The sequence below is a fragment of the Salarias fasciatus genome, unplaced genomic scaffold, assembly GCF_902148845.1.
Source record: "Salarias fasciatus unplaced genomic scaffold, fSalaFa1.1, whole genome shotgun sequence".
Classification (NCBI taxonomy): domain Eukaryota; kingdom Metazoa; phylum Chordata; class Actinopteri; order Blenniiformes; family Blenniidae; genus Salarias; species Salarias fasciatus.
The window spans coordinates 571,585-585,861 of NW_021941385.1; the positions used below are offsets into that span (position 1 = coordinate 571,585).

The following is a 14,277-nucleotide window of genomic DNA, read 5'->3' on the forward strand; positions in this document are numbered from 1 at the left end:
AGTTTAACACACTTTCTTTAACTTATTTTTATTTTATTTTTTTTCACTTTAACACACTCTTGTGACTCTTATTATTTTGGGCTTCTAATTAAATGATTCTGTTTATTCTTCACATACAAACCAGCTTGCTATTTTCACATTGTATTGCACTCTGCTGCTTGTCTGTATTGCTTTTGGTGATGCTTGTAGTTAACACAGTCGCTTTTTTATTTTTGCTTAAGCTCTTTTTGTATTGTTTTCAGATCAATGGACAGTTTTGTCATTCACACCTTGACAGAGTGGCAGCTGATCGAATTTGTACATAGATTTAAAGGTAAGAAATATATTTATTTCCCTATCAACAGCATGTCAAGTCTTCATTGCTATTGGGGATAATTTGGATAGTCAAAAGAAACTAATGTTCTTATCTGAGAGCAGTAATATGTGCTTTTTTGTATATTTTATACCTAGCTGTTTAGCAGTTGACAGCTTTTTGTAGAAACTCTTGTGAAATAGAATTTCCTCTTTTTTTCAATAGCTGTCATGTACTGACTGTATCAAAGTGACTCCAATAAATGGATGGGGTCCATTTTGTAGGCTTTCAGTGCTTCGTTCTAATTTTTAATAATAACATGGACACTAAAAAGACACTACAGAATTACGCCATACTTCAGTGGATGGAATACAAATTCTGCAATGATCTGATGAAATGTGACAAAGGAGGAGAGTAAATATTGGGGTAATGGGGGCGGGATTAGATAAGCTTTGCTTCTCCCGCTACCCTTTCAGACATGTACAATATGAAATCATCTATTGACAATGTGTGATACTGAATAAATGTGACAACATGACTGAAATAAATAAATAAATAAATAAATAAATAAATAAATCCATGTAATTGGCTATACATTTTTGTTTTCTGCTCCTCTGTTTTAAAAACAAAGATGTCTTTTTGTTTCTGTTTTTGTCTTTCAGAGGAGGAGATTGATGAGGAAAGCTTTCTTCTTTTAGATGAGCCTACCATCAACGAGCTGATTCCGAGAGCTGGCCCGAGGCTGAAGTTCCTCAGAAAATTTAAAGGACTCATACGTATTTAAAATCAATACAGACGTGAGAGGCTCAATTCTTTCCACACATTATTATTTCTAATTACTACTTAATAGTTTCTTTGGGAAAATGTCATATACTTGCTTTAAGAGCATAAAGCAAATTTCAGGGGGTATCAAGAGTCTTTTTATGCATTTACGTGCAGTTCACAATGTAAACTCGGCATCATCACATTTCCAGTGTAGCGAAAGCGGTTGTGGTAAGACATTTTCTTACATGTGGTCTTTTAAAAGACACTTGGAAAAGGAGCATGAAGTTGGGAGTACTCTTGATGACCCCTATGAAGGTCCAGCCCCACCTGTTGATGTACAGAATGTTGAGATGGTAAATTCTGAAAGTGAGCCAGCTCAGGGAGTTGAGGAACTTGAGTAGGATTGGGATGAATTAGAGCAAGAGGGCATTATCAGTCGGGTGGCCCTCTTTTTACTCCACCTAAGATCCAGATTTTCGATGACATACTCAAACGTAAACTTTTGTGGTTCAGCATACCTCCAGTTTAATTAGTGATATTGTCAGCAGACTGCAATCAAAGACCATGTCTTTATTTCATCAGTTTGGTCTTGATCACAGCCCAGAGGTAGAAGAGCTTGGAGTGGAGTTCTCAGAAGTAGCTGAGCCTTTCATAGGGATGGAGTCGGATTATAAAAAGATGCAGTATTTTGCCAAATCTGGAAACTTCATTCAGCCTGTCGAGGAGACTTTGTCTGGGGTTTCTTATGTTCAGCCAACAGCCTCTGCCACTGGCATTGTCAGGCAAGTTGGAATACCTGATTCATATCACCATATTCCACTGAAGAGCCTTCTGACCAAGATTCTTGAAATTCCTGGGATTTTACAGACCATGCTGGAATGGCAGCACAGAGAGGGTGATGCGATTCAGGATGTTTTTGATGGAGAGTTTTGCAAGACACACCCATTGTTCCAGAATGAGGTTTCCATCCCACTTCTGATTTACCAAGATGAGATAGTAAATCCGCTTGATTCAAAGACTGGGATTCACAAGTTAAGCCTTATTTATTTCATCTTGAAGAGTTTGCTCCCAGACCTGCTATCAAGTTTGCAGTCACAGTTCCTTCTCGCAGTGTACAAATCAGATGACGCAGCAACCTATGGCCTTGATGCAATCCTGCACCCTATCCTGGAAGAGATCAGATGCCTAGAGAGTGATGGCATCGTTGTTAATACTCCCAACTATCAAGGGGTTGTGAAGTTCACGGTGGTCCAGGTAGTTGGAGATAATTTGGGCTTGCATGGTGTTCTTGGCTACATTGAAAGCTTCAGTGGAAATTATGTGTGTCGGTTCTGCAAAGCAGATAAAGGGATGGTGTGGTCTCTGACACTGGAAGATCCTGCACTATTGCGTGGTCGCAATACTTTTGAAGCTGATTTGCTTACAGCCGACTCTTCCCACACAGGACTGAAAAGAGACAGTGCCTTGAACAACTTGTCTTTTTATCATGTATCAGACAATGTGGCAGTTGACATCATGCATGATGTACTGGAAGGGGCGGGGCCCTATGAAGTCAAACTTGTGTTGAATTCGCTAATCGAGCAAAAGCATATCACACTAGAAAAGCTCAATTATAGAATAGCAAGCTTTTACTATGGATTTTGGGATAAGGGCAACAAACCTGTCATAAGCAAGAGTGATCTCAGAAACCCTGAAGGCTCCATGCGGCAGTCAGCATCTCAAATGTGGTGCCTACTGAGGTTACTGCCAACAATGATCGGCGACCTTATCCCAGTGGGTAATAAGCATTGGGACTACTCTTGTGTATGGAGTTCATCTTTTCTCCTTCGCTTACTGCAGCAGCGACACTGTACTTGGGCAAAATCATCGAAGAGCATCACTCCCCCATTCTGGACCTCTATCCTCACCTACATTTACGGCCAAAACACCGTTTCATGCTCCATTATCCAGGAGTCAATCAAAAACTTGGCCCATTGCGGCAGTTCTGGGCAATGAGATTTGAAGCTCGGCATGCATTTTTCAAACAGATTAGCCATGTAACTTGCAAATTTAGAAACGTTTGTAAAATGATTGCATTTCGCCATTAGATCATGCAGTGCTACAATTTCCTGTGTGGAACTGTGTTGTGCCACAATACAGAAGTTGGCCCAGGGCTAAGTACATTTCTGACCCACACTGAGGGATTTAAAGAGATCCAAAGCGGCCTAGAAGGTATTCCCCTTTTTAGTGAATTGTGTGTGCCAGCCTGGGTTACATTTAGGAGAACTGAATATAGAGCACTGTATTTCTATCCTATGATCCATGTGGTGAGCCTCAGTTTGGTCTCAATCAGTTTTACTGCTGGATCAAAAGTCACACAACCAACAATAAAGCTTGTTGTAAAGAAGTGAGAAACGCAATGGTTTGACAGACATTTATTTGCATACAGCGTGATTCCCACTCATGTTTGGGCAGCTGTAGACGTGACAGAGCTCCTTGATCACCATTCCCTCCATGCAGTCAAGTCGTACAGAGAGGATGATGACAGTTTATACATTTCCCTGCGATATAGACTTTTTTAGATAATCGGCTGTCTGCCACCAGGTGTGTGTGTGTTTGTGTGACACTTGTAAATAGTTTTTTGACATGTTTTTATAATTTGATAAGGCCTAGCTTGACATTGTCCCACATATTAGTCTAGTTATTAGCTATACATGCTGCATAAGGTGTCCTTTGCTTGAGGTTGATCAGTATTTTAACAACCGGGATGGCAGGAACTACTGGACTTCTGGGATGGGATGGCAGTATGGGACTACTGGGATGTTACTTAAATGACTACTGGGATGTGACAAGTCGTACTGTAAGTATTTTTTGTTTAATCAATGTCTATATGCTCCATATACAGTCTTTGCCACTGCCACAGTTAGGTTTTAGAAGTCAATGCATGGTCAAAGAAAGCAAACTCATCACCTTATACACCTAAAAACAGGACTCCTGAGTGAAGAATTTCTGAGTGGTTTTATGTCTGAAACCCTCAATGTGTGTTGCTTCAATGTCCACATAAGGTTTTCAAATGTACTGAAACAAGTGGTGGAGAGTGCACTCCACTGGTCTTGAACCTGGGTGCCCAAGCCAGCTTCCTAACCACAAAATCAAAAGGGGCAGCTCACTCGGCAGAGCTGTTGGTTATGCTCATATACTGCCCCACGATAGCTACAGTATAAATCCTTAGGCAGTGAGATTGTCAGGCAGTACACATCTGTCACACCATGCATTGCATACTGTATGCAGTCCACCAGTCTAGTGTGGCAAAACATGCACTGATTTACATATTGACCCACACCCCATATGTGGCCTTGTTCATTATCCACACAAGAGTTTACAGCATGCTGATTCTCAGCCAAATTTCAGGTGGCCACAACTGTTAATTATGGACATATTACCTGGATTTTTTTTTTTTTTTTTGCATAGGTTGAATCTGCTGTTGCACATGCCATCCCATCAACTGCCACATCTCCAGTTCCCATGGAGGAACAAGCAGCAGCTGTGCTACCAGTGAATCATGTGATTCAGACATTGCACGTGATTCCCCAGTACTGACAGGCAGATATTTTGGATGCGCTGTTTGAAATGAACCCTAGAAAAACCCCCAGCAGCCACACTGCTCAGTCTTCTTCTCTCACTGCTGCAGGCTGACTCTCTGTCCAGCTCATTAGCTCCCCCTAACGGGGGGCGGAGCCACTGCATGGAGCAGAGGCAGTGCAGCTCCCAGGACTCTGGCTCCATCCAGTCCTCCATCAGAGCACCACCCCATTTTTGAGAATACCATTCCTGGAAAAAAAAAATTGTCTTATATTCGGGCCAATACGGTACATTATTGCAATAGCATCCGTTGTGACATATTCCCAATCAGGTTGAAAAACTTAAGTTAAACTGTATGAGTATTTGCATGGTATTGTTTAATTCTCCAACCTGTTCACTTTTTCACCGTTACATTCCGAGTATGCCGAGTATAATTACTTTCAAAACGCTGCATTCTGTATTAGATTGTCCATAAATCAATCAATCAATGTATTTTTGTACAGCCCAGTATCACAACAGCAGCTGCCTCAGAGGCTTCAAGATGTTACATTGGTTGGTAAAAATAAAAACAGTGAATAAGCATAATGGTAATATGTCAAATTCACAGTAATGAGACAAAACAAAGCAACCACCGCCTTCGACCCTCACATCCGGCAAGAAAAAACTCCAAAAACCCAGTGGGAGAAGAAGAAATCTTGGGGAGAACCACAGTATGGAGGGATCCCTCTCCCAGGGACGGACAGCTTTGGCAACAGCTAGCATGAGACAATAAGAAGTAAAGCCCAGGACTATGAACAACAGTAAACTGTGAGCTCATTCCAGTTTTCCTCCCCACTCACACATACACCACCAAGAATAAAAACAGAATCACTGCGGAAAAAGGGAAACTGAAATGTGCCACCTTCAGTATTGCTCGCAAAGGACCACAGATCTGGAACGAACTTGAAGAAATTACTAAAACATCACATTCCATCGCCACCTGAAAAAGAAAAATCTAAAAATGCAGCCTCTATCAAAGAATGCTTAACCAGAAATTAAAATTAACAACCGTATTAATGAATGACTTGATCAGTGCTATATTACTCTATACCATGTACTGCCTCTTTCTACTAATGCTGCACAGCTTTGTTTTTATTCATGTATTGGGCCTAAAGATCTATCAAAAGTCGGGTAAAACTACGCTGTCTCATGACGGTCTAACTCCCCTAATCTCACATTACCTGTTAGTGGAGAACAATCCAACACTTGGTGAATTCTGCTTCACAGTGACAGGAAGAGCCGACACTGAAGGATCAAAAAGTGATGTCGCTATGAACGCTTGGCCGCCATGAGCCGGTTCTCCCTGTGGGAACTTTTTTGACACCTCCTGCTGAAAACCCAGAAGGTCAGAAGGATGGCGAGGCCCCGCTTTCACGGTCTGTACTCATACTGAAGATCAAGATCCAGCCAGCTTTTGTCCTCCTGCTCTCCGGGAGGTTTCTGTCCTCCCTGAGCTCGCCTCAGGACACCGTTTGACAGGTGTACCGCCCCAGTCCAGCTCCCCACCTGCCACTGTCCCCAGAACAGGCCAAACCCAGCATGGGACAGGGTTCTTGATGCCAGAAGCAAGAACAGGCTCAGGGCTCACCTCGCCGAGTAAGTGAAATGTTTGGCTCTTTCTGTTGTACTTTTGTCCCTAATAACTCAGCACAGATGAAGAGCTGCGACGCTCTGAAAGTATTATGCTCTCATGCTGATGAACTTGCAGAAAACTGTGGAATAGATGACCTCCTCACCAAACTTATCTAACAGTGGTTTGGTACATGCTGATGACCTCAATGCTGATGGCCTGTGGGGTGTTGAGGGGTGATAAGTACAGACAGCAGAGAAATGTTCCAGAAGGCAAGAATCCTCTATTAGATACCATTTGTATCTTTTCACTTGCTCTCAGTTTGGTATGTTTGAATTTTGTTTCCTGATGTATTTTACTTGGCATACTAGGCATTTAATTTCACGAGCCATTTTTCAGCATTACAGGTACATTCCTTAAAATTCAATAGAAAGTTTTTCATTTAGATCAGGCTCACAGATAAGTATCAAAAGCACATAGCAACTGTAATTTGAACTGGACTTTACCTGAATCTCCACTCCATAGCCCAGATAGACGGTAATGGTGTAGCTGCACTCCGCAGTGGACTGTGAGGATGAGCTGGAAGGTGGTGGAGCCTCGATGTATCCATCTGGCCTGGTCAGATTCATCTGGCAGGAACCTGCAAAGCAGCCAGAGCATCAGGTCAAACACTGGCTGACCAGTGATGAAGAACTCACACATGTGTGCAGATCTTTACATCCTGACAGTTGTTTCACAGCAGAGTGTTTAGGGATCATACCTGAACATTTTTGCGACAAAAAACTGTGCTGTTCATAATAAAACCCTTAAATGTACTTATCCAGCAAGCCCAGCCCCCCCCCCCCCCCCCCCCCCAGCTTTTCTGTGGTCCACATCACTACATGCTCACTGAACCCGACTTGATATCCAGTGGTGGACAAAGTACTCAGTTCCATTACTTGAGTGAAAGTATTGATACTTCAATCCAAATATTACTCCAATACAAGTGAAAGTTGTTGAGTCGAGTTTGCACTAAAGTGACAGTACTGGATTACCTGCTTCATCAGACCGCCAGATCCAGCACCCACAAAACGGATGACCTGAAGTTACAACTTGTGGGAAACCGCCACATTCGGGACTGTTGTGTTTTAATCATAACGGAGACCTGGCCCAACCCGAGGATTCCCGACGCTGGCGTGCAGCTAGCTGGCCGCTCGCTACACTGCTGGGATCGAACAGAGGACCCCGGTAAGAGCAGAGGCGGGAGGCTCTGTATTTACGTGCATGAGGACTGGTGCAACAGCAACATCATAGAGAAGCACTGCTGCCCCGACATCGAGCACATGACCGTTAGATGCCGGCCTCACTTTCTCCCGAGAGAGATAAGCGTTGCGACTGTCACCGCAGTTTACATCGCGCCAGATGCTAACGCTAGCACGGCACTCTCTCTCCTGCTGAACGTCATCAAGGAACAGCAGCGGGCCCACCCTGATGGCGTTCACATCATCGCTGGAGACTTTAACAAGGACAATTTAAAGACTGTTCTCCCGAAGTCCCCTCAGCATGTCAAGTGCCCAACACGAGGAGAGAACAGTCTAGATCATGTGTACTCAAATATCAAGCACGGCTACAGAGCAACACCCCTCCCCCACCTGGGACAGTCAGACCATCTCTCCCTGCTGCTCCTCCCTGCATACCCCCCTCAGTCCAGATCCAGGCCCACCACAAAGACTGGAACAACCTGGCCTGAGGACGCACTCAGCAGACTCCAGGACTGCTTCCAACACACAGACTGGGACCTCTTCGAACACCAGGACCTAGAGACTTACACAGCGACGGTACTGGACTACATCAAGTTCTGTATGGGAACTGTGTCTGTGGACAAAGTCATCCGGGTTTTTTCAAATAGAAACCCTGGATGACCGGCCAGGTCCGCTCACTCCTCAGGCCACAGAGCTCTGTACAGTGGGCTCCAGCTGACCTGAAAAGGGGAATTAAAACAACCGGAGGACAGAGTCCCATCTCGCCAGCAACAGACCTCGAGAGGTGTGGCAGGGTCTGCGGAACATCACCAACTCCAAAGGACGTGATGTGGCGTCAGGAGACCTGAGCGTGTCGCTGGCAGAGGAGCTCAACAGCTTCTTCGCCCGCTTTGAAACACCGCAGCGACACTCACCTGCTCCAGCCCCGCCCCCACCCCACCAGGCCCTGCCCCCACCCCCACCAAGTCCCGCCATCCCCCCGCTAACTGTAGGCGAGCAGGATGTGAGGCGTGTGCTCCTGGCAGTGAACCACAGGAAGGCCCCGGCCCTGACGGTGTACCTGGAAAGGTGCTCCGGGCCTGGGCACACCAGCTGTCTGGAGTCTTGAGCAGGATCTTCAACCTCTCTCTGGCCCCAGCAGTCCTCCCCCCTGCCTGAAATCCGCCACAATCATCCCCATTCCAAAAAAGACACCCGCATCCAGCCTCAGTGACTCCCGCCCTGCTGCCCTCACACCAGTCATCATGAAGTGCTTCCAGAGACTGGTTCTTCACCACATACAGGACTGTCTCCCCCCCGCACTGGACCCCCACCAGTTCACATACCGGGGAACAGGTCCACAGGGGAGCCATCCCCATAGCCCTGCATGGTGCTGAGCCACCTGGAACAACGGCACAGCTATACCAGGATGCTCTTTGTGGATTACAGCTCTGCCTTCAACACAATCATCCCGGACATACTGGCCATCAAACTGGACACCCCCCCCCCCCACTCACATGCAGCTGGATCAAGGACTTTCTAACCAACAGACCCCAGACTGTGAGACTTGGTCCCCACCTCCTCCACCCGCAGCCTGAGCACCAGATCACCACAGGGCTGCGTGCTGACCCCCTCCTGGACTGCTCTACACCCACCACTGCAGTCCAGCACACGAAAGCAACACCATCATCATCAGTCTGTGGTTCTCCCCAAGATTTCTTCTTCTCCCACTGGGTTTTTGGAGTTTTTTCTTGCCGGATGTGAGGGTCGAAGGCGGTGGTTGCTTCGTTTTGTCTCGTTACTGTGAATCTGACATATTAACATTATGCTTATTCACTGTTTTTATTTTTACCAACCAATGTAACATCTTGAAGCCTCTGAGGCAGCTGTTGTTGTGATACTGGGCTATACAGAAATAAATTGAAATTGAATTGATAAATTGAAATTGAAAGTCTGCTGACGACACCACGGTGGTGGGATGGATCTCACAGGGAGACGAGGCGGCCTACAGAGACCAGGTCCAGAGGCTGACCACCTGGTGCTCTGACAACAACTTGGCACTGAACACACAAAAAACCAAGGAGATCATGGTGGACTTCAGGAGGAACAGGAGCGACCCAACCCCCCTCTACATCAATGGCGAATGTGTGGAAAGGGTCCACACATTCAGGTTCCTGGGAGTCAAGATCTCCGATGACCTCTCCTGGACGGCCGACGTCACAGATGTCATCAAGAAGGCCCAGCAGCGTCTCCACTTCCTGAGAGTCCTCAGAGGACCAGCCTGGACCGGGAGCTGCTGCTGGCCTTCTACCTGTCATCCATTGAGAGCCTGCTGACCTGCTGCCTCTCCACCTGGTCCGGGACAGAGGGAGGCTTCAGAGGACAGTCCAGGCTGCCCTCTCCCCTCCCTGATGGACATCTACTCCACCCGGGTCCTCAGCAGAGCTCGTAACATCATCAAAGACAGGTCCCACCCCGGTGCCAGCTGTTTGACCTGCTGCCCTCTGGCAGGCGCTACAGGAGCACTAAAACTAAAACAAACAGACTGAAAAACAGCTTCTTCCCGAGAGCCGTCACCATCCTGAACTCGGATTTACAACGACCTGGACACTAGTGCTGTGTGGGAATTTTTTTTAGTTTCAATATTCTTATTCTAATACTTGCTTGCTCACATATGATACTCAGGGAAAAGAGGACGGGGCGGACGATGGAAAACTACCAAGAACCACTGTTTGAGAACCCCGCCTGCGAGCGAGGGATCAAAAATACACACACACAGATTAGACATCGCTTTTCGCCTGCTGGACGCTACTTTTGGGTAGATCAGGGACTCAAAGACTAGAATTCCTTGTCAGGGAAACAACATCTTACAGTAATAAATTCACACACTAAACAGCCAGAAGTTGTCAGGTCCTTACTGTACACCTTGATATTGGAATCCAAAAAGGCTCTGTGGGATCGAGGCGTGATTGGAGGGGAAGCCTCGGCTGGAGCGGCCTCATGGAGACGGGCTGAAGATTTTACACCTCGACAGCTGTGATATTTATGCCTGCCACTGCGGCTGCTGCTACTTTTTTTATGCATTATTTATGCTCTTTTTTAGTTTACTATATTTGCACTGAAGGAGAAGCTCTCCAATTTTGTTTTACTTTTGTATAAAGACAATAAATGCTATTCTGATTCTGATTCTTTGAAAATACTGAAGTCATGAAAGTACATTTTCATTAAACATTATTGCATGATTGCAACAATGAATTGACACAACCAAAGGACTGAAACAATCTGAAACAATCTACTGAAAGCATTGTTTGCTGATAGAACCTGTCAAATAAACAGCTGGTAGACACTGCCAGGCCCAGCGAGATACCTACTGAAACACAACTGAAGGGGCATAAGGACAACTACTGTGCTCATTTTATTTATTCACAAGCAAACATAAAATTCAAACACTGAAGGTGAACACCCACCCAATTTTAAAGTCCAAAAGAAAAGCAAATTTGTAATACTATCAGGCTTGACACTGGCTCATACAGCGAGTAAAAAAAAAAAAAAGTTACAAATTAAAGTCAGGATTGCTGCTAGCTGGAAAATCTCTCTTACTTATTAAGTAAGAGAGAGGTATTGGCTGCACCTAGAAATTCTGTCCATAAAAATTACAAACAGAACCGGTGACAAAGGGCAGCCCTGCCGGAGTCCAACATGCACCGGAACAGGTCCGACTTACTGCCGGTAATGCTGACCAGACTCCTACTTTGGTCATCCAGACACCGGACGGCCCTGGACTCCATTCTCCTGAAGCACTGCCTACAAGACAACACGAGGGACGTAGTCAAACGCCTTCTAATCCACAAAACACATATCGACTGGTTGGGCAGAGTCCCACGACCCCTTGTGCAACTTAAGGAGGGTCTAGAGCTGGTCCTGGGTTCCGCGACTCTGGACTAGACTTTCCCAGGGCGGCTGAGGAGTGTAAGCTCCCTGTAGTTGGCGCACACCCTCCGGTCCCCCTTTTAAAGAAGGGGAACCACCACCCCGGTCGTGTCCGAGTCAAATCTGACCGATTTTCTCAGAAACATTGTGTTTTACGTCTGATTGGCTCGGAGCATTATGATATCCTTCACACCATGCGCTTCAACATGTAAAAGTAATGATGGCCTCTTTCATTGAATTTTGAGTGTTTTAATCAACCTTGTTACACCTGTGGTGTTTCTGGTCAAAAGTGACTGACATAGAACATGAATGGGTATCCAGATTATATTCATCCATCAGAGAGAAAACATCCCCATACACACCACGCCAAATCACTCACTCACTCACTCACTCACTCACTCACTCACTCACTCACTCACTCACCCACTCACTCACTCACTCACTCATTTCAGACTGAACATATCTTATGTGGGTACAGATCTCTCCTCCTGTGTGAGCCAGCTTCCTTATGAAACAATGCATCATATCTTCACACAGACTCGACATGTGTCTGTTATGTGAATCCATCTTCTTCCCACGCTGTTGAGCGCATCCCCCACACGAGCCACACCTTCCAGACTAATCAATGAATCATCTTCACATAGATCCCATATATACAGCTTGATGTCTGCCTTGCTCTCCTTTTACTCTGAGCACCTGGAGGCTTCTGAGGGGTTCCGGGGTACTTCTTGGTGCACCCTGTCCAATGTGTGAAATTTGTCATATACCGGTCATATCCACTAGTCTGTCTACAAATAGAGGGGTTGCTGTTGGAAGAGCGGTCACTGAAGTGTCCACTAAACCCCAGACTGTCCTCAGTGGATGGACTGAGCATGTTGTCTGGTGGTGTGTGAATGGGCGAATGTGGTTTAAGGTGTACAGTGCCTTGGGCTCTGCTCCAGCAGTCCCAAAAGCCCTGTATCAGTGTATACCATTTACCATCACCACTGTGTGTCCGATGTAAAACTGGACCGAGCAAAAAAGACAAGATAACATTACCTAGTTAAAGGTGTGTCCTATTGGATATCAAAACTGAGAAGCATTATGTGGCTGTGTTGACAGTCAGATTACATGTACTCACCTCAAAAAGTCAAAGAAGAACATGACTCGTACCTGGACTCTGCACGCTGGGCATGGCTACTGCCTCTTCATCACTGCCTGGCCTGACTTCTCCTCTTGCAGCTGAAGCGTATGGGATGACAGTCGATCTTTCTGGATCCTTTCTAGAGGCGGTGTGAATCACAGGGGCTGGATTCAAATTGGACCCGTGAGAAGTCTGTGAGGGTCTTTGGTCACTGTTCTTCTGTAGGACGGCTGATACAGCACTGAGTCCTCCACTGTCTTCAAGGTGTTGTGGTTGACCGTCAGACCTGCCCGGGACCTGTTTCTGACTCTTGTACAGTGGATGGTGATTCAGAGCATTTACTGGGGGTAGAGTGGTGACTGCAGGGAACTTCCTGTTGGTGGACTGAGTGGTGGGCTGTAGGCTGGGCCTGCTCTCCAGGGTGCCACCAAAGGTGAAAGAAAAGCCATCATCAGAGGCTGCAGAGAAAAAAAGAAAATCATTAGTATGTGATGATGCTGATTAAAAGAACAGAATCAAACAACCCCAGCTTCCCGCTTGAGAAAAAGGAATCAGACTCAACTGAAGCATCAACATTCAATATAGGGCTGGGCGATTAATCGAAAATGGACCCTCGATCTCGATTCAGGCACTAGTGTATCTCATTTTTAATAAGATCGAATTACGGCGACTGATATCTGGCCGTCTCCTCCTCATGCCGCTGATACGTGCTACTCAGTATGGCAACCTGACACTGCACTCGTTAACTGCGCATGCGCGTGTGGCCACTGAGCAGTGACGGGCTTAGCATTAGCACCAGGCTAGCGATGAACAACCACGGAGTAGCAGCCGAAAAACAAATGAGCGGCAAGGAAATGGACGAAGAGGGCATTGAGGATAGTGACCTGACTGACGACAACAACAATGATGTTGACATTGACGAAACAAGTGGGAGCACTACTACAACAACAAGGGAAGTTGTGTTTCTGCCGAAAAAAGGAAAATATTCATCCAGCATGTGGAAGTTCTTTGGATTTGCTCCTGACGACGATTTGCAAAAAAAGAGTCATATGTAAGCAAGGCTATGGCCTCGTCAAGACCAAGACAGGTAACACCATGAACCTATTCAATCACCTAAAACAGCATCACAAAATACAGTATGAAGAAGCCACGAAAGACAACCCAAAAAAGAAAAAGTCGGGTCACCAGACAACCCAAACATCCATCACCCAAGTGATAGCCAACGTAACACCATATCCCGTCAGCTCACGAAGACACCAAGAGATAACAGAATCTGTCACCTATTTTTTCACTAAGGACATGGCATCGATAAATACCGTTCAAAATGTTGGGTTCAAGCACACGGTGAAGACGTTTGATAAGCGCTACACATGCCCGTCTTGAAACTACTTTTCACGCACTGCGCTGCCTGCTTTGTACTACAAGACCAGATCCAAAGTCGAGATAGAACTGCAGGACGTCACTCACTTTGCGGCGTCAACTGATCTATGGTCAAGTAGAACCATCAAGATTTATATGAGCCTCACGGTTCATTTCATAACCACTGATTTCACCATGAAAAATTGGTGCCTACAGACAGCATTCTTCCCCAACGACCACACGGTGACGAACTTGCTGTAGGATTGGTGGAAAGTCTCAACTTCTGGAATTTGGATCAGAAAAGGACGGTGCGCATCACTACAGATAGTGGATCGAACATCATAAAAGCATGCTCCGTGAACAACTGGACAAGACTCCAGTGTTTCAGACACAGACTACATCTGCCATAGGTAAGCTG

At 45.8% G+C, this 14,277-nt stretch overlaps 1 protein-coding gene across 1 annotated transcript in view; it reads right to left on the reverse strand.

The window, feature by feature from the left end:
• Positions 1-12,541, reverse strand: part of LOC115385421 (seizure protein 6) — an 82,275-nt gene extending 69,734 nt beyond the window's left edge. Inside the window, exons 1-2 of the mRNA XM_030087411.1 lie at positions 12,530-12,541; positions 6,734-6,867 (exon numbers count right to left, since the gene is read on the reverse strand). Coding sequence (XP_029943271.1) covers positions 6,734-6,856 — 123 coding nt within the window. The 5' untranslated portion in view covers positions 6,857-6,867; positions 12,530-12,541. The remainder of the gene's footprint in view (positions 1-6,733; positions 6,868-12,529) is intronic.
• Positions 12,542-14,277: the final 1,736 nt, after the last annotated feature.